Here is a 19,215-nt window from a genome sequence, read left to right on the forward strand (position 1 = left end):
ATGGAAATCAATCTTTGAGCTTCTGGTAGGGTTGACAGCAGAGTCAATGGTCTTATCCTTACCTCCCTCAACTGCATGACTCGTGTTATATTTGAGTGAGCCTGGCACAACCCACCTGTCAATGGATGTTCCTTTTTCTAGTAGACTGTGAACTTATGCAGAACTATCTACTTCCTTCAACTCCCATCAAGACATCTATTCTAGTATGACCAAATGAGCTCCTTATCTTAACCTAGGTCAAGAATTTCAGGAGATGGTTCAAAAAATAACTTCCAAATTCCCGGAGCTCATCCAAGAAATAATATATATATTCCTTTCTTAAGCTTTTTTCATCTTAGCTTCATTTTTTTCCCATCAATTACCTGTAGGCCTTATTCAGATCTCCTTATAGAATCAACTGTGATTATTCACATTGATTTAGTGACAGTAAGCTTTAAAATCAAAGACATAATCAGCTTATTCAGAGTAATTTGCTCAGAGCAACTGTGGGATGGAGCAAGCTGATGTATTCTCTTCTTTTTGGCAGCAAACTTCAGTGCTCAAGAACACATTTCACCTGGATGTCTTATTCCCAGTCTACTCAAGTCCCGTTTTTAAAAAAAAGGACGCACCTCTTTTATTGTGTGTAATCCTAGGAACTGAACCCAGTTCGCTGGGTTTACAGGTGTGTCCCACCATATCTAGCAAGAACACACATTTTATTTCTGCTTGAGATACAAATATTCGGTTGGATGATGACAGTGAATCAAGTACTAAAGACAATGACTCTTCCATTTGTTCCAATCAACTCCAATGGATGAAGAGACTAAATAGAATCTGGTCTGTTTCAGTCCACTGGTATCCAGCTTATCAAATCAAAAGCCTGGTACTTCTCCAGCAAAAGTGCCCTGATAGAACTGGATGTGATGACTGTCCAAGATGGAGCTGGCAAATTGGAGAATTCAACATGTATATGTAGTTCAGTCCGATGTGTCCACATGTTCTCTAAAATTCCGTATTTGGTCAGATATGGGAATATGATCAGGGTACTGGTTCATTTTTGCTCCACTGCTACTGATTCTGCTTTTCAATCTTGTAGGGAAAGTAGGTTCAGACTGTCTGGGAATTGGTGGAGGCCATGCTCTTGGCAGCTTGTTGGGCTAACCAGTACTTATATCTTTTGGTCTTGGGCTTTTCAAAGTTCACCACAGACATAGGAACTCTCACGGTGTCAAGCCCATTTACCTAACACAAAACAATGGGAATCCTTAAGGATCAATCAGGCAGGTAATGGCTAACATCACATAGCCCCAGCTGTTCATACTAATTATTTTCCCAGTCAGAAATAGGAACAAATTACATAAAACACTCACTGTCACCTCACACCAGTACTCGCCCCAACGTGTGATAGGCTCCTCTGGTAGCTTCAATGCATGAGGGGCAACCATGACACCAAGCTGCAAAAAATCAGCCAAATGAACTCATGGCTGCCACTCTAGGGAACCTCATAAAGTGGGTTCTACAACTTCCTATAGAGGAAGGACTAGAACTGGTGAGTTTACTCTAGCTGACTCATGGGAAGGCACTGATCTCTACAGATGGTAGCAGAGAAACTGAGGTAGATTCACAAAGGAAAACAGGGCTTAAGACCAAAATTACATCATCCACAAAAGTTACAATTCTCTAGTGAGTCACATATCCCCAGGTTCTCCCTAGCTAGAGAGAAAATAAACAGAAACCATCACCTTTTCCTATCAGACCTTTAAATTCTGTGCCCATCTTTAGTTCTTAGCCATTTTCCTCCCACACCCTTGCAAAAATTCGAGAAACCTTCCATAACTCCAGCTAAATGATCATATCCTTTTCAGACAGAGTTCAATCCTTCCCAGAAGTAGCTTTCACCTTCAGGGGTATGGTGATATTTACAAACACTCACATTCTTGAGGAAGTGGCGGGCAACTATTTCAGAATTCAGCTCCCATTTGACATTGTTCTTCATTCCTACCTCCAAGTGACAGTTTCTCAGAAATTTCACTGTCTGAAAGAAATTATAAATAGGACGGGGTTTGAACTGGAGTCGAAGAGGAAACATGTTAAAAGTCATAAGGTTTGAGAGTTCAAGTAAAGGGCATTATTTCTACCTCACAGCCAAGACAGGTGAGAAAGGAGTAAGAATGACAAAACATTATTATCTCAAGGCTGATGTGGTAGAAAGATATTTTAGCAATACTTTGTGTGTGTGGTGGGGGTGTCACCTATACTTTGCTGTTCCTAAGCAAGGAGATATAGGCCAATGGAGGTTCCTAATATATCTCAGGATGAAATAACATCCATAGATTATTTTAACCCAAAAGTTTCCGGCCCTTGAAATCCACCCACACCCCATTAATGGCTCTTCCCTGATTACAGAATGAAGTATAAATTAATTAATTGAAGATTTAAGATGTTTTATATATCTTGTCCCAATCCCCTTTCTAGCCATGTTTCATAATACTACACTATATAAATCCTCTGCTTTAGCTACTTTCTAGGTTAAAACATGCCTTAAATTTCTACATTTTTTTCCCTTAAGAATATTTTCCCCATCGTCCTGGACTATTTAAAGCTAACTAATACCAAAAGGTTTAATTTAGTCCTATCTGGAAAAAAAGCCCTCCTCAATCACTCTAGAACCCATTATGGTCCATCTAACTCCTATAACTTACTGTCTTGAGTTTACTGATTACCTTCTCATGTGTCTGTAAATATCTCTGAAGGCAGAGCCCTCACCTCACACTTTTGCATGGGTCCCCTAATTTCCAGATTTGGGACTCTCTCAATAAGTTAGGGCACTTCTCTCAACAGGTCAGGACCTCTCAAGATGTCTCCATACCAGTTATGTGGGCCAGTCACAATATTTCTTCTACCCTTGTGTGTGCAATCAGAAAACTTCAAGAAAATCAGAGAGTCACTCAGAAAGAGGTTGGTAACTCTTGTAAGTGACCAATAAACACTTCCTATGTTCCTACTCACCGCCTCACCTGCCTTGGTCTGGATCCTCTCTAATTTTCCTTGTTGTCTTAGCTAGAAAAAACAAGTTAAAAGTGAAAATAAGTAAAAGAAAAATGAGCCCATGTTAAATAACATCAAACTCTTACTATGTTGGACACAGGCTGGACTTCTGCATTTGTTTCTATTTGATTATCAAATGAAATAGTAAAAGGAAGGAAGTTGCCAGAGGAAACCTTAAATTTTAATACTCAAAGTCCCACCGTCTTTCCTTTGAGCTCACCAATTTCTCTTCTTCAAACAGCTTTTTGTTTTCAGGGGATGCATACACAGCCAGTCCCTGAGGAAGGAGACGGTTGCGACCCAAAGACTTCTTCACTGAAACCAGTTCACCCCGGACTCCAAGTTCTGCCATTAACAGAGACCATTGTTCAAAACAATCTTGTGTCCCTAAAGAAAAGACGATCAGTTTTCGACAAGCCTATCATGTCGAAGCCTGAGCCTTACCCTCTACAGACTGCGTGAGGATGAGCTCCAGGTTTTCCTTTGGCCGGTGTTTCGTGTCCTCCAGCAGCTTATAGACGCGGTGTCGCCGGTGCAGACGAGGTTTCCGGCCCTCCCCGGCCAGGGGCACCTTCCACCAGCGCTCCACGATGACCGTGCCCTGGCGGCCGGGGAGACTAGGGTGAGAAAGTTTCCAGAGAACACCGTTCAGGCCGCCGCCGTCCCCAAACCCCGGGCCCGGGCCCTCCAAGCCCAGAAGCAACACTCCGGCCTAAACAGCCGCAGCCCCACAACCCAAACTCAGCCCTCACCCGATGGTGAGACAGACTGAAGTCGCGCTCCAGGGCGGTGGTGCCCCCTTCAAGTCGCGGCCAGAGTAGCTCCGGTACTCGTCCTCGCAGCAGCCGCGCAGTACCTGCCCGCAGCAGAGCTCCACCGGGAGTGGTGACCGCAACCACCGCCATGATGCCAGGCCCCGAGGAGACCCGCGGAAGGTCCCCGGCGCCGGGCGGCAGGAAGGGCCTCGCTGGGGCTGCCCGCGGCGCGCCTGAGGTGGCGCGGCTTCGTCCTGTTTCCCCACAGCCCACACGCCGCGAGTTGAGAAAGCGGAGGAAACCGCTCTTTGGTTCAGCATTTTTCTCCTCTTCCTGTTTTTATTTTTATTGGGCGGGGGTACGCCCATAATTACCGACAGATAATGGAATGAGTATTAAATGAACTGACTGCGGAGAAGACACTATGTTCCTCTGGGTTGTTTTATCTTTAAAATGGAAGCTTTGGTTTAGCCCTAGTTGCTGTCTGAAGTTACTTCTAATAGTCTGTGATAACTAGACACAGAAGAAGAATGCTGCTCTCACTTTTCCTTCAAATCTATCTAAAAACGGCAGAAGGACGAAATCCTCTAGAAAACTGCCATTCCCAGGAAGAGTCTAACTCTTAATCATTGTACTACAATATTTAAGCCAGTTTTTAAAGGAGGATTCTAAATTAAGAGAGAGATAAACCATGGGGGTGGGGAGGGGAGGAAGGCCGAACAGTTTTCTCTGTGGACTGTCAATAGTACAGGACGAAAGAGGGTTTGTCAGAGGAGATTGTGGAAAGAGGCTCTATGCTTCATCATATGTGACTTTTAAACAGACTGACCAGTTACCCCTTCTAAACACACTTTCTTGGCTTCCAGGACACCAGTCTTCTCACATTATCCTTTGCTGATTTTTCTTTTCTCCCCACTTTTTCAAGTGCCCCCAAGACTTAGTCTTTGGACTTTTACTCTTCTCAATGTACACTCTCTTGATTGTACCTCGTATTATGGCTTACAATACTATTTATATGCCAACAACTTCCTACTTTCTATTTCCTGCCTAGTCTTGCCACAAACTCCACACTGGAATATCCAACTGCTTATCATCTTCCTCTTATATGTCTAACAGACATCTCAAAGCTAACATGTCCCAAAGGTGATTTCTGTTGTTCTTCCCCCAAAATGCCCAACTACAACCTTTCCCGTTTCAGTTGAAGGAAACGTCATTCTTTCAGTTCTTGGACTCACCTTTAACTTCTCAGGTTAACTTCTTTCAGTTCATCAGGAAATTCTGTGGGTTCTACCTTTAAACTATTTCAAGAATTCAACACTTGCCATCAACTCCAGTGCTCCCCTCTAGAATAAGACACCGTCTTTCTCCTGGATTAATACTCTCCCAACAGATCTCCACAGTTTATTTATAACATAGTATTCAGGAGGATCTTTCTAAAAATTCAATTCAGATGTCATTCTTCCACCCAAAACTTTGCAACCACTTACCCTTTACTTGCGGGGGGGGGGGGGGGGGAAATCCATACACTGATCTACAAGGTACTATATAATCCAGTCTCATTAGCTCTTTTTCCTTGTAGCTTATACTGCCCCACTCACAGTGGCCACTTTGCTGTTTCTTGAAAACCCTGGGTACATTTCCTACTTACCACTGGCTGTTGCTTCTGAATGGAATGCTCTTATCCTCAGACAATGGCTTGGTTAACCTTAACTCCCCAAATCTCTGATTAAATGTTACCTTTTCAGTGAGGCCCATTTGAATAATTGGTTGCTACAATCCTGCTCTATCCCTTTCATACTCTTAATTTCCCTTTATCCTGCTCTGTCCCCTGTTCCATAGCAGTTATTTTCTAACATTGTTTATTTTCTAGGTTTGTTTTCTCATTTTTAAGAGAGGCGTTCCATATGGCAGGGATCTTTGTATTGTTCAATGATGTGTCCCAAGCACTTAGAATATTGCCTGGCTCAGTAGGCTCTCAATAATAAATATTTGTTGAATGGATGAGTGAATGAATATGCAGAGAGGGTTCAGACTGGTGGCCCCATAACCAAACTTTGCTCAGAGTGTTAATTTTTAGAGAAATTGGTACTGAGAATTGAACCCAAGGGTGCTTTACCACTGAGCTACATCCCCAGTCCTTTTTATTTTGAGACAGGGTCTAAGTTGCTGACGGTCTTGATAAATTGCTGAAGCTGGCCTTCAACTTGTGATCCTACTGCCTTGGCCACTCTAGTCACTGGGATTACAGTGCACCCAGCACAATGTTAATTTTTTATCATCAGTAGCCAGTATGTTTTTAAATGAACTTGTGATCCTACTGCCTTGGCCACCCAAGTCACTGAGATTACATTGTACCCAGCACAATGTAAATTTTTTATCATCAGTAGCCAACATATTTTTAGATCTGGAGAAGTTTACCACAAATCCTGTCTTTCTAGTTTTTGTTAAAAAATCATAAAATCTGGCATCACCAATTCTCCTTTCCCACATGACAACCAGATGGAGCTGAGTTGTGTGAGCTTCTTTTAGATGGGGTGTAAGCATCCCATTTTTTAACAGCCCTACCCTGCAGCTCCACTGATTCCAATAGCTGTCTGGGTCTTGGGAAGCATTTAGTTTGTAATTCCTACCCTACAAGGCAATGGAGAAAGTTCAACAATCTGTAGTATCCCTGGGTTAAGGGCAGGGATGATAGTAAAAATACTGAACTGGGAACTAAGTAATCAGGACAATGCTGGATGGGGGCCTTGGAAGTCCCCTGCAGTATTGGACACCAACTCTTTAGTTGCTGGATTTTAGGGGGAAGGGGCATCCCAGAGGAAGGGCCAGGAAGGGTGGGCACAAATATTCAGAGAGGGCTATTTGCCAACCAGTACGGAAGTTTGCCACAAAGTATATACTAGTTGAATATAAGCCTTAAGGTGATAGGGTGGGGTGGGGGAGGAGCAGAGTGGAGCCCTGAAGTGACATATGGGCTGACCCGTCACTATGTCATAATGCCCACCAGGTCACAATGAACAGGATTGCTTGAACCTCTGCCGCCAGGCTCTGAACCTCACTTTGCCGCAGGGAGGCACTGAACAGAGAAACTGCCTTGTTACAGGTCACGCCCCTCTCTCTACTCCCTTTCTTATATCAAGAGGGGAAAAACACGGAACTACCTCTACCCGATCTGGTCACCATACGCCTATTACCTTTACTGTTACAAATACCGGATCAGCCTCCGGGAGAAGATGCTGCCTTGGTGTTATAAAAGGTATTTGTTTTCATCTTTGTGATTGTTTATGTAAATTGTAAGGGAAAATGAAAAATTTTCAAAGAACTTCCCAAGGGGCAGGAAATAATAACAAAATGGGGATAGAAAGATGGCATGGAAATTTTAATTTTTTCATGTGGCTGGCCTGGGAAAATGAAGACAGACTGGTATATAGACAGTACAGAAGACTGCCTATGTACCTGTAAATGATCAATTTACAGTAATCAATGATCTCTTATCTCATATTTCAATGTAACTAATTCAGGTCTCTCTTTCCCAACCAGCATCACTTACAAGGAACAGGAGGATTTGACACTCAGGCCCCGCTGCTGCCTCCAGTGCTCCTGAGTCCCTAGCGGGCCTCCAGGTGGGCAGAAGTGCCGAGCAGGGAAAAGACCACAACCAGCTTAAAGAACTGTATTCAGTAAGTGGACTATGAGCTGTGGTATGGCAGGGCAGTCCCTTGCTTGTTGTAATACCTTGCAGAGGTATTGCTATTTGGAAAATGAATCAGTAAATTCAGAGGTAGATGGAACCCTCAGAGCTCATGTGTAAAAGTTACTTTATAGACAAGGATTCTGGCCCAGAGATCTTAAGTCAAGGTCATACAACTGGTAGTGAAAAGCAGGATGAGAAAAAAAGCAGAAACAAAAGTACACTGGACTGTATTAGGATTTCTGGGACATAAAGCTATTTAGATGCTAAGCTGATCTACAGTCTAGAACCCCAACATTTGCTCTGGTATTGTATTGCAGCAATATGCCTACTTGTAACCTCTGCATTTTAAATAAGAAAAGGGAATTGAGAGAAAATCCCTATAATAAAAATGTGGAAGAGGAGGGGGTGGGAAATAATAAAGCTTAGTTTGAACAGTAAGCCAGACTTAACAAGGGTAGCTGTTAGTTCCTAGGATTAAGGGGGACAGTATTGAATCTTTAAGACATTGGCTCCACTTCTCCCAGGCTCCGCTATCTTCCCCTTCCTTGCTTTCACAGATGCACCCAAATCTGTCTGAGAATTGATTTGAGAACTATATGAACACAGAAGCAGGGGACTATTACTTTCATTTTTATTCCTTTTCCAGGCTGGGAATCTGACAGTGCTGACTACTGACCCCCTGCTCCATCAGGATCCAGTACAGTTAGACTTCCACTTCCGCCTCACCCCCCAGACTTCCACCCATTGGCACGGCCTTCTTTGTGACCACCGACTCTTCCTGGATATCCCATTTAGGACCTTGGATCAAGGGAATAGGGAAAGGTGACTGAATTGGGATGAGTGAGTAGGGAGGAAGGGGTGGGGAATGTCACCCTTCTATTATGTCACAATCACTAAGTGGACCTGGATACAAACCATTCAGGAGGCATGGAGACTAGCCTTTGAGCTGAGCCAGGATCTGGGGTACAAGGGGTAACATTTTATGGGAAGTTGCTGGACTCAAGATTCAAAAACAGAAGTGGGGATCCAGAAATCATTGAATAAAAGGAAGTATCTTGAGCTAGTTAATAGTCCCTTCTTCCTAGACCCCCTTTATGGCTTACACCTCAGATCAGTTGTGTGCAACCCCTCAGCTTCAGAGAAAAAGCTACCAAAACTAGTGTAGCAGCTTATGCTTCATGGTTTGGATGGGTGGAGAGCAGAAACTGACCAATATTTTTTCTGCTCCAGCTAGGTGTCTTTCTAGATTGAACTGGCTGAGCATGTCATTAACTGTTTTTCTCCTACCTCTAGTTTGACAGCAACACTGGAGTACGTGGAAGAGAAAACCAACGTGGACTCTGTGTTTGTGAACTTCCAAAATGATCGGAAGGACAGAGGTGGGGATCTGCTGTCTTTCATCCTTTGTGTTCAGGAAGCTTGAGAACTTTAGAACTCCTTTCCTTTGTAGGAGTCCCTCTTCCCCCTACTCCTAAAAAAAAAAAAAAAAAAAAAAAAAGAAAGAAAAAGAAAAAAAGAAAAAAAGTACCCTGTGGCATTTCAGGGATTTTCTTCTCTCCACAAAAGTAGTGAAGGCACGAGGCATTCTGTTCAGTCAAGTTACAACTGGACTATTAGGAAGCCCCTGCAGGTTCTGTCAGAGGCCAGACTAAGGGAGCACTGGTGAAATTGCACAAAACTACTCAAGGGATATAATCAGAAAGGATCTCAAGTGTATCAAGCACCTACAGTGTGAAGGGGCTGGGGACAAGGCCAGGACACAGGAGCACATGCGATAGAAACTACAACCTTTTCCCTTGAGTAGTTCATACAAAAAGCTGGTCATCAACCATTCTTCAAAAACATCACTTCAGAGTTTACTGTGCCATCATTATGTTAAACACTTCAAAAACATTTAAATTCTGTGAAGGGGAATGATTCTCACTTTACAAATGAGAAAACTGAAGATCAAAGGGTTAACCCAGAATGTTACAAGCTAAGCAAGTGTTAAAGCCAGGGTTATAGCCTAGGTCTATTTCATTACAAACACACCCAAAAAGTCTGTACTACACAGCTTCCCAGAGGCCACTCCTTAGCCAAGGAGTGAATACATGAGGGAATACATGGCTTGAGCTTCTGAGTGTTCTAACCATTTGTTTTGTCATTCACAGGTGCTCTGCTACGTGCCTTCAGCTATATGGGCTTTGAAGTGGTCAGACCAGATCACCCTGCCCTCCCTCCCTGGGGCAATGTCATCTTCATGGTGTATCCCCTTGAAAGGGACCTTGGCCACCTGCCTAGCGAGCCTCCCTAAACATGCTTATTCCAACTCTGTGAGGGGCTAGAAGCCTTGACACATGGGACTTGAGCCCAGGTGATTCAGGGCACCTCCATTCTAGGAATAAAGGGTAGTGCAATCATCAAGTGTTTGCTTTTCCTTGTGGGGTGTACGGATGGCTGGAGTGGAACATGAATCTGAGTTGAATTCACTATAGGACAATGACTGAGGGACCCAAGCCAGAGAGGGAAAGGACTCAAGAATTTTACGTTCCTTTTATTTTCCCCTAACCCAAAAACCACTTCCTCACTTATTCTATTTACTGAGTACCTGGAAATGGCAAAGACCAATCAACTAGGGAGTTCAGAAAGGATAAGCCTCATTAGGATGCTTTTATCCACAAATTTCAGTCCAAATTGTGGGGGGAACTGAGAAGTTACATGGGCCTCCTGGCTTTGGCCCATGGGGGCCATGATTGTGTTAAACACTTTATAAACATTACATTTAATCTTAAAAATTTATGAAGATGGTTTTGATTCTCATTTTGCAAATGAGAAAACTGAAGATCAAAAAGTTAACCCCAAATGGCTTTGGCCCAAGGGGAAGATCTCAATAAGTAAGCAATAGCAGAGAAAAGAGGGCATTCCAGACAGCAAATATTGGGTTGTATTGGAAGAATGAGAATGATAAAGAACCCAGAGGAAGGGATATTAACTGACAAGACATGAAGATCACATTAAAGGAAGAGATTTTATACCTAGTAATGAACTGCAGGTAAAAATGAGATTACTGATTTTCCAAAGTAGGAAGTCTTATGAATAATTTGTATCAGCGACCTCTGTTCATGAAAGTAAAGACCCTCAGGTAGTGAGGAAACGGGTCTAAATGGCCTTATAATTCCCTTAAAAGGTAGTTCCAATTCTAGAGCTGAGCACACTTCAAATAGTTCACTGTAGTCAGTGCCTGGAATGTCCAACAGAAACCCTCCTGGATTCCTCCAAGACTGTAAGATCTATTTAAAGTCATTCCTTTACTGGAACTTTTCTGCTAATTGCTACTGAGTTTTCTAAAAAATTTGAAAATTATGGTTGTGGGAAAATACAGTTGCCAAGCATTATGCAGAGAGACCTAACTTATCCCTAGATTTAAAAAAGGGCCTGCCATAAGGCATCCTTATGTGCCAATTTTGTTTGCTTTGCCTTGTCCTCAAAGAAAAAAAGGTTCATTTCATTGCCCATTATTCTTATCACCCACATTACACTTTCTCTTACGCACATGTGCGCGCACACACAACACACACACACAAATTTGGTACTAGGATTAAACATGGTGCTTTACCACTGAGCTACATCCCCAGCCCTTTTTGAGACAGGGTCCTGATAAGTTGCTTAGGGCCTAAGTTGCTGAGGCTGGCCTTGAATTTGTGATTCTTTTGCCTTAGCCTCTCGAGTTACTGGGATTACAGACGTGCCACCACGCTCAGCCACATTTGTATTTACTTTTAAGTACCTTCATGATTCTCACTGAAGCCTCAATACTGTCAGAAATGGACAGATGCTAATGAGAAAAAAAGCTACTTAAGTCTTAAAATAAGTTTATAGTGGAGACCTATTCTTGGAATCCAGGATTCTAGAATCCTAATCCAGGCCTTTTATTTCTAACAGTTTAGGAGGGGTTCTTATTTACATAGCCTAAACCTAAATTGGTATGGTTTTTAATAAATGATTGATTAGTTCCGAACTAACATTAAGAATATGTGTATATGGGAGGGTCACTTGTTTCATAGTTGGTGCCTGTGATATGAAGTGGTTGAAAATTCTCACCAGATTTAGACTCAGAAGATATTTTACCCATAGGCCTGCTTCCACTTTGCGATTTAATGAGCATTTGGTTTCTGGATAATTTTCTTGAGAACTTTATTAAGCAAAGAAACCCCCAAATGATTTAAACAGAACTATACATGTGTGTTCTTTCTCAAGGTGTGTATGTACACATATAAGTACTATACTAGCAATTTAGAATATTTCCTGAGTCACATTTCTCCTTTTCTACTTGTATTTTAACTGAAGTTCACAAAGAAATAGCTGGAGCATTGTTCCCAAAACCTGTCTCCAACAACACATTAGCAATTGACTCTGACAGGTGGTAGTCTCTTCCCACCTTCTAAAGATTTTTAATACATTTATGCTATTTTTGCCTTTGCCTCCTGATTTCAACTACAGTCTGAGTTCCCTGTTCAAACACTTCCCTTAACCAGAGTCACCTGATGAGGTGAGTCACAGGTCTGCAGAATCATCATTTCCAATGACCAAACTCTGGCTGTTTCCCAGCCAGAAAAAGGACACAGTCTAGCAGTGATGTGCATTATGACTGGCAGAGGACACAGCATCCAAACACTGAAAGACAGGGGAAGGATGGAGAAGGAGGTGAGATGGGGTGATGTACTTGGCTCCCTCTGCTCTGCACTCTTCTGGTAATTCAACGGAAGGAGAAAATGGATTTGGTCCGCAGCAAGCCAGATTGTGTGTGTAATAAAGGACTGCATGGATATCTTTATCATAGACTTCTCTCTCCAGGCACCAAATCCTGTGCAAAATTCTGCCAAAGACACAAACACAGAGACAAAAAGCTTGAAAGGGCTCAATTTGAGAGCAAGTTAAGCTGCAGGAAAGCAACTGAGGAGAAATATATGAAGGTAGGGAATAGGGAAGAGGGAATAAAGCAAGGCCCCTGCAGTCACCCTCATTACTTCCCTGTTGCTACAGAGAGATGATAGCTCCACTCACACAGCAAAGCAGATGGCTGAGCCAGTGGAAGCCCAGACTTCAGAGTAGGTAGTCATCTTCAAGGTTATCATCACCAGACATAGAGGCAGCTTCTAACAAGGAGAAATGAGAAAGTTAGACCTTGCCCTATTCTAGCAGGCACTGTCAGGCACAGGAGAAAAATGGGTTCTTGGTGCTCAATGATCTAGGAACCTAGCTTTAACCTCACTAGTCTGGAGAGGCTGAGAAAAGGTAACCTCCAAAGATGCTCGAGGTGGGCAATGCTGTTTGTACCTGATAAGCTAAGGCAGGACAGGGTATGTGCCATCTCTCCAGGACTCTTTTTGGATTCAGTGAGCAGGCTGGCAAGAGAGGTATCTGTTTCTGTGGCCTGAGGACATGAAAACGAGAAAAAGGAACAACATCTTGGTTGGTAGGAAAAAAGAGGCTATCCTATCATTCTGTTCATAGAATCTGGTTAAGGCAGTTGAATTTGGCTGCCAAGAGAAACACAATGCCTCCTTTGATCAACATTTTCCAAGTAGTTTGAAAATGAAGTAATCTAAAGGTTCCCAGGGCGGCATAGGCTTCAGTTCACTGAAAGTTAACAAAATGTCATAACTAGAATGTTTTCCCGGAAGAAGCACTCAAATGACTACAATGGCTCACTTACCACATCCTTTAACATGTCGGGGACAGCTCTGTTTTCTTCCACATCTTCAGGAAGCTCAACTGCATATCCTTTACGAACTAATTCTAACCCAATATCAAGTTTCTAAGAGAAAAAGTGAAAAGGAAATGATGTTCTTTTTAAGGGGCAAATCTGAGGAAGCAGAAGAGCTGGGATCAGTACTTTAAAGATATTCCTTTGATGAGATGGTGCACAGGATCTAACAAAGTAGGAGTAATATCAGGTAAGGATTTCTGGGAAAGAAAGAAACTATGAAAATCCACATGACAACATAAGAAGAACATGAATCCTGCTCTTACCTTCCCATTGCTTGTGTCATATAAATAGATCTTTGGCCAAGTTGAGATCCCAGTCTGGACATAGCTAGAGATTTTGGCCACTAGGGGTTTCCAATCAGCACAGTGAGTCAGTCTGTCAAACTCATCCAAAGCTTCCTCTTCCCATTGTTCACCTGGCGGGAAATTTTAAATAGGGGTGCCTTGGAAGGGGTCAGTGCTCAGGGTGGTGATTATACTCTGGAGGGAAGTTGGAACCACCCCTCACTATCCAGGAAGGCATTTATTTTCTTCTCTGGAGGGTTTCAGTTCTGAAAGTTGGGCAAGTTTCTGGCTGTTGCTTTCTAGAGTTAGTAAGGAAAAGGTACCTCCCATGTGAATGTTATTCTATTTGAAGGCAAGGTCAATAGGTGGCATGACTGATTTACCTGACGGGGCAATCCGTGCCAGACTACATTCTATTGCTTGAAATGGAAGGCTTAGGAAGTCACTTCTAAAGTGAAAGAAATTCAAATTAGAATCCAAAGGCTAGAAGGGACAATTTATATTCCTTGCTTTGAGACAAAACCAACTAATCTAGAGCCAGAAGTTACTCACCTGTTCTTTATAAACAGGTTCCCTTCCAAATTGCCCTGGTGATGAGTGCCAACAACTCACCACTCTATGGCCATAGCTGACTCCACCTGGGACTCCACACTGACCTGAGAGCCCTGAGGTCCTTCAGTGGGCAATCTCCATTATCTCCAAAGTCAACAAAGTAGAGGTCCAAATTCCCATTCTCCAAGGTGCCAAGGACCCTGGCTCGATACCAGGAACCATTTGTAGATAAAGGTGCTGCCACAATATCTCCTACATGCACAGTCAAGTCTTCAGGCTATACATGGGATGAAGAGTTAAGGAGGAGGGAGAGTTATGAAGTGGTAGGGAATAACAGAAGGAAGAAAGAATAATGTTGCCCCAGAGGAAGAAAATAATGACAATGAAAAAGATATACTCCAGCACTGTCCTGTCCCTATGGCGACTTACCAGAGTATTCTCATAGTGCTGGGTCATCTCGCTCACAAGCTTATCTAATTGCAGGCTGCGGGAGCCAATGATTTGGATCCAGAAGTGGTTAGGGTGTTCAGAAGCAGAGACGTAGACTTCTAAGTACTCATCAGCATGAAAACTGAAGTCAGGACTGGGGACTGAACACAGTGATAAGGACTGTGACTATATCAGAACCATCTCAGGTTGAAAGAGGGGAGAATGCATCAGGGGAATGATATACAAATACCAAAAGGCTGTTAACCATTTTAAAAATAGTTGGAGGGACCATGGAAGAAAGGTACTTAGTTATTTTTTGTAACTTTCTATGTAAGTGAGTAATAAGTTTACATTCTTTGTTATGGGTCATGTATTCAAATCAGTCACCAATTACAATAGAGGTAACTCTTCTATTTGCTAGCTGCAGAAGGATCAGGTACATGGACAGCTATTCTGCTAGTTCTAGATCCCATTCTGGATTATCACTGTGGCTTTGGACAAGCCAAGGATCCTCTTGAAGGCCCTTGTCTTTCCTGCCCATTTTAGCACCTTTGGATAGAAGAGAAAGTTATTGGCCTTTTTGTTCTTCTTGAAGAGTGATGGTTTTTAGAACCAACAATGAGACAAGTAATAAAAAGAGAAAAATCGGGTTGAGAATTTACCATTTAAAAAGTATGTCTGGAGAAAGAATATAATGTAAATTATTTGATGTATTGTTCATAGACTAGTTTCCTGTGTTAGCATATTCCTATCTCATTTTCCTTCACCAGATGGCTCATATTCAGAAAAATATTAATGTTTAGTTTTAAGTAAAATAGAACATTAATCTATGATGATAGACTTATAAATACAGTCACACCAATTGATTTTTTTTATTGCTTCCTATTTTGGTTCAGTTAAGCCAGTATTCCTGTCCTTCATATGTTCCTTGTTACATACTTTCAAACATGGACATCTCAGGACTGGTCTGGGCTCTAGACTTCTGAAAGCTGTCATCATTAGGTTTCTCCTTGGAACCATCTTTTGGTCCTACAATAGCCATGTCACCACTTCCTTTGCAAGGAGAAACTGCCAGGGGTGTAGCCTGCCCCATGCTAGAACTGTTGTTTTTCCATAAAGTTGGTTCTCCAGCTCCACTGGGTTCTGTCACTTCCTCTCTTCTCACACTGATTGGCTGCTTGCGTGGGACTCTGGTTTCTGCAGAATGCGCGATTCTCTTCCGAAGTTCTTCATCTTCTGAAACTTTCTCCAGTATCAAATGCTGTGGAAAATAAGAGAAGGGATGATATATATGCAGCCAAATGTTGATCCAGGATGGAATTTATAATGGGTTGTTCTCACTTTTAGGAATAATCCAAGTCTATCAACTACTTGCCTTGGCTGCTGCCACTTCCTTCTGTGTTCCTGAGATTTTTATAAGTCTTGATAATAGTAAAGTCCCCTCTGATTCTTTGTCACAGGTAATTTTGGCTCCAGAGGCCTTACAGATAGAACGAATTGTCTCGCCGCCTCTCCCTACATTGAATAATACATAAAAATGTGTCTGACCTTAACTATTAAGAGAAATCAATATTTTGTAAATACTATGAGAAGGGAGTCGATTCTCATTTTCAAACTGAACAGAATGTAAGATGGTGCATGGCAATCATGAGCTCTTCAAGTCATTACCGTAGGAAAGAATACAGGACTCTGACTTACCCATTTTATTTAAACTCCATACTTTGGGTAGGCTAACTTCATACCATTTTTTGGCTACTCAGCAAGGTTATACATACTTTACATTACCATCTCCTAAGATGACATGGTATCAGAACCCTGAATGAGGACAGGACAGTTTTTTCCTCAAACAGCAGCATTAAAGAAATGATCCAGGGGAAAGCATTACAAGTGCCATATAAAGCACTGTCTTGAATGACTTGGGACAGCATGAGTAGCTCTATCTTCCTTCAAAACGTATTATGAAGTGACTACATTTACCAGAACCCTTCTGGAACCTATTTGTAAGGTTCAGATCACACAACTTCTTGAGGTAATGGGTTTTTTTTCTATAAGAAAGTAAAGCTCTGGATTTAATTTCCATTTTTTTTTTTTCCAGTAAGGTGAAGGAGAAGTAGCCTGGAGAATCCTTGGGAAGATATGAAAGAAAGGCAAAAGTAAAGAATAAAGGAAACAGCAGAGGAAACTGTCCAGTGGTACCTATGATTCTGCCCACAGATCTCTGGGGGACTGAGAGCTGCTCAGACACTGGGGTATTCTCTGTCAGGATCTGATGGATTGCTGCCTTGGCCTTGCACACCTGTACAGGAAAACCACTGATAAGCAGCACTCGCTCATCGCCTACATCCTCTGTGTCCACATCAATCCGAGCACCTGTCTGTTTCCGTAGCTGTAAAGAGAAGGAGACATGGCAGTTCATTCTGGAAGAGCTCCCATTTGGGCCCAGATAAGGACACTCTAAATCAAACCCTTGAGGTAGATGGAATTGACCAAACCACCAGCTAAATCAGAATGCTATAATTAGTCTTCACTGACTTTTGCTTAAGGAAGGAGATTCATGACCAAGTAATTACAAGTAGCAGTTGATTCACAACCATTTCTCTCTATGCTTACAATCCATCCCCCACCAGTTTTATCTTGATTAGAGAATTAAAGGTTTTGTTTTCTTGACATTTCAACTGAACAATGGAGGGTGATAAGAAAAAACTAGGCAAAAATGAGAGTTCATTAATTCCAGAAAAAACTAGTTCAATGTGTAACAGTTGAGAATCATCTTAAAAACCCCTATTTTATGCTAAATCATCCATTCTCTAGGGAGAAGTACTCATCTCTGGAAGGAAAATAGCATAGTTAAAAGTTTCTGTACTTCATCATAGCGTGCGTTTTGTGATAGAGGGTTAGAGGAAGGAAATGAGAAGTTCAATTAATAGAAACACTGCTGGGAAAGCTGTTTGCCTGCTTGCACACTTGCCTGTTTAATATTGGCTCCTTGGCGGCCAATGATGAGCTTCACAGCCTCTTGGGGAACCCGCATCTCTATCTCGATGTCATCCTCCCCAACAAATGTCAGCCGCTCTTCTGCACAGATCATGGCTCATTAGATCAGACTTAAACACACAAGAAACTACCATCATCCCTCCTCTGAATCTGGTTGTCAGAGACAATGATCAAAGAGATAAAACTGTGAATGTCATTCATAATGACAAACAGAAGCATCTGAGTGAAAATTAGAAGGTCCTAAAAGATCAGAGATGGGATGGGGAGCACTGTTCAGTGGTAGAGTATATGCTTAGTATTCAGGAGGCTGAGTTCAATCCCCAGCACACATTACCCCCAGCCCCCACACACACACAGGGTTTCTGGGATACTATTCAGATGCTAACATGGGAAAAGCAGATTATGAAAAGGTTTTCTGGGTTTTGGATAAACTATTTCTAAGACATGACTCCTAGAGAAGAATGAAGACCAGAAGTTGTCCAAGTCATCCATTAGACTCAAAACTTCTCCCAACTAATTTGTACATTAGTTATTTCTCTAGGCTCAGCCTTTGGGGAAACTATCTTCTCCTAATGACTAATTAAAAGGAACAAACAAAAAGATATTTTTAAAAACCCTCTGTCACATTGATTTTGCTAAAGGGAACAGTTCAATGGCCTTATGAGTTATTTCACAGTAAGAACACAGAAAAGAAGAAATCAAATATTTTCAAATTCCTCAGAGAAAGCCAGTAATATCTCACCAAACAATACCTGGTATGGCATGGAAAGAATTTCATTTCAACTTAAGGCAGCAACGTGGTTGGAGTATTTTCACAGGCACGATTGTAGGGTTCACATACCTCTGCTTTCCCTATACCTGCGGTATAGGATATAGGCAACTGTTGCACTGGCTGGAATCCCAAGGCCCAGGGCTATTTTCTGAATAGTGGACATGCTTGTCCAAGAAGTCCGTTCAGTGGACATTTTCTGCTATACTGACTTACATCCTGGAACAAGCAAACAAAGGAAAAAGCTTTCATCAAACGCTAGTATGGCTGACAGAGGGATATGAGAACACATTGTTATTAATACATTACTAATTTCCCATTTCAAGAGCTTCAGAAATCTCAAAATCTATTTCATGGAAAAGGTCTCAGGGTATTTTAAAAGGTTAGTGAAGGGACATATACACATACAACTATTTTACGCTTTTCCCCCAAGGAGAAATGTACATTAATCAGTTTTAGAAGATAAAGGACCAAATAAAATATTTTTTAAAACATATAAATTTCATATCAAACTATTTAAAACTCCTTATCTATGCTTCTGGACCTAACAGAAGATGTTCTACAAGGAGTGCCATTCCAGGCTTAGTACAATCTTATAAATACAGACTTTGTTTACTGTCTATGCTTCTGGATTCTATTTAATCCTCAACCAACAGTGAAATGAAGTTCTGCTCTCCTCCTTCACCAGATCTAACTTCCTAACTCATCAACCTAGAGAAGATATATGAAACTTATCTTACCCCTCTGCTGCAGCAGGAAAGCAGCCATTCCCTTCCCAAAAATCTTTGGTCTCTGTGTCCTCTTTCTCTTGGTTTCTCCTCCTGTTTTCCCTGGCAGGTCCTTCAGAGTCTGGGGCTTATCTTCCTGTGCTTTCTACCCATTACTAATGGCACTCTGCTCTTTGGGCAATTTCATCCACACCTGTAGCTTCAATTACTACCTATATGATAATGTTTCCA

The 19,215-nt window shown here is 42.0% G+C and overlaps 3 protein-coding genes across 9 annotated transcripts in view; 1 reads left to right on the top strand and 2 right to left on the bottom strand.

Moving 5' to 3' along the window:
• Nucleotides 1-4,034, bottom strand: part of MRPL9 (mitochondrial ribosomal protein L9) — a 34,745-nt gene extending 30,711 nt beyond the window's left edge. For 3 of the 5 annotated variants that reach the window (XR_013766463.1, XM_079155402.1, XM_079155403.1), the window contains exons 1-6: nucleotides 3,783-4,028; nucleotides 3,475-3,631; nucleotides 3,251-3,375; nucleotides 2,992-3,042; nucleotides 1,916-2,017; nucleotides 1,353-1,436 (exon numbers count right to left, since the gene is read on the bottom strand). Coding sequence is in view for 4 of the 5 variants with exons in the window: in XM_079155402.1 (XP_079011528.1) it covers nucleotides 1,353-1,436; nucleotides 1,916-2,017; nucleotides 2,992-3,042; nucleotides 3,251-3,375; nucleotides 3,475-3,631; nucleotides 3,783-3,935 (672 nt within the window). In the remaining variant the exon portion in view is untranslated. Of the gene's footprint in view, nucleotides 1-439; nucleotides 1,225-1,352; nucleotides 1,437-1,915; nucleotides 2,018-2,991; nucleotides 3,043-3,250; nucleotides 3,376-3,474; nucleotides 3,632-3,782 lie in introns of those variants that run through there. The other 2 variants (XM_079155401.1, XM_079155400.1) reach the window with 2 other exon arrangements.
• An 883-nt stretch (nucleotides 4,035-4,917) lies between these two features.
• Nucleotides 4,918-11,468, top strand: OAZ3 (ornithine decarboxylase antizyme 3; the record flags this gene model as incomplete). The annotated part of the gene is given in 7 exon segments (XM_079146230.1): nucleotides 4,918-4,928; nucleotides 6,889-7,041; nucleotides 7,326-7,386; nucleotides 7,388-7,465; nucleotides 8,126-8,301; nucleotides 8,773-8,858; nucleotides 9,630-11,468. Coding segments are annotated over 7 exon segments (708 nt in total). The 3' UTR covers nucleotides 9,773-11,468.
• Nucleotides 11,469-11,635: 167 nt separating this feature from the next.
• TDRKH (tudor and KH domain containing) lies at nucleotides 11,636-18,513 on the bottom strand (the record flags this gene model as incomplete). Of its 3 annotated transcripts, XM_079112292.1 has the most annotated exons (13): nucleotides 18,329-18,495; nucleotides 17,462-17,568; nucleotides 16,690-16,879; nucleotides 15,869-16,008; nucleotides 15,433-15,754; nucleotides 14,494-14,654; nucleotides 14,169-14,341; nucleotides 13,896-13,960; nucleotides 13,492-13,643; nucleotides 13,175-13,276; nucleotides 12,796-12,892; nucleotides 12,523-12,614; nucleotides 11,636-12,334 (listed from the first exon to the last, which is right to left on the bottom strand). In XM_079112292.1, exons 1-12 carry the CDS (start codon nucleotides 18,450-18,452, stop codon nucleotides 12,562-12,564), a joined length of 1,686 nt encoding a protein of 561 aa, XP_078968418.1. In that variant the 5' UTR covers nucleotides 18,453-18,495. The 3 variants fall into 3 exon arrangements, with proteins under 3 accessions (XP_078968418.1, XP_078968417.1, XP_078968419.1); XM_079112291.1 differs by lacking the exons at nucleotides 17,462-17,568; nucleotides 18,329-18,495 and having other exon boundaries at nucleotides 11,636-12,132; nucleotides 16,690-17,311; XM_079112293.1 differs by lacking the exons at nucleotides 11,636-12,334; nucleotides 12,523-12,614; nucleotides 12,796-12,892; ... (4 more) ...; nucleotides 14,494-14,654; nucleotides 15,433-15,754 and having other exon boundaries at nucleotides 15,907-16,008; nucleotides 16,790-16,879; nucleotides 18,329-18,513.
• Nucleotides 18,514-19,215: the final 702 nt, after the last annotated feature.

The sequence above is a fragment of the Sciurus vulgaris genome (genome assembly GCF_902686455.1).
Source record: "Sciurus vulgaris genome assembly, chromosome: 1".
Taxonomy (NCBI): domain Eukaryota; kingdom Metazoa; phylum Chordata; class Mammalia; order Rodentia; family Sciuridae; genus Sciurus; species Sciurus vulgaris.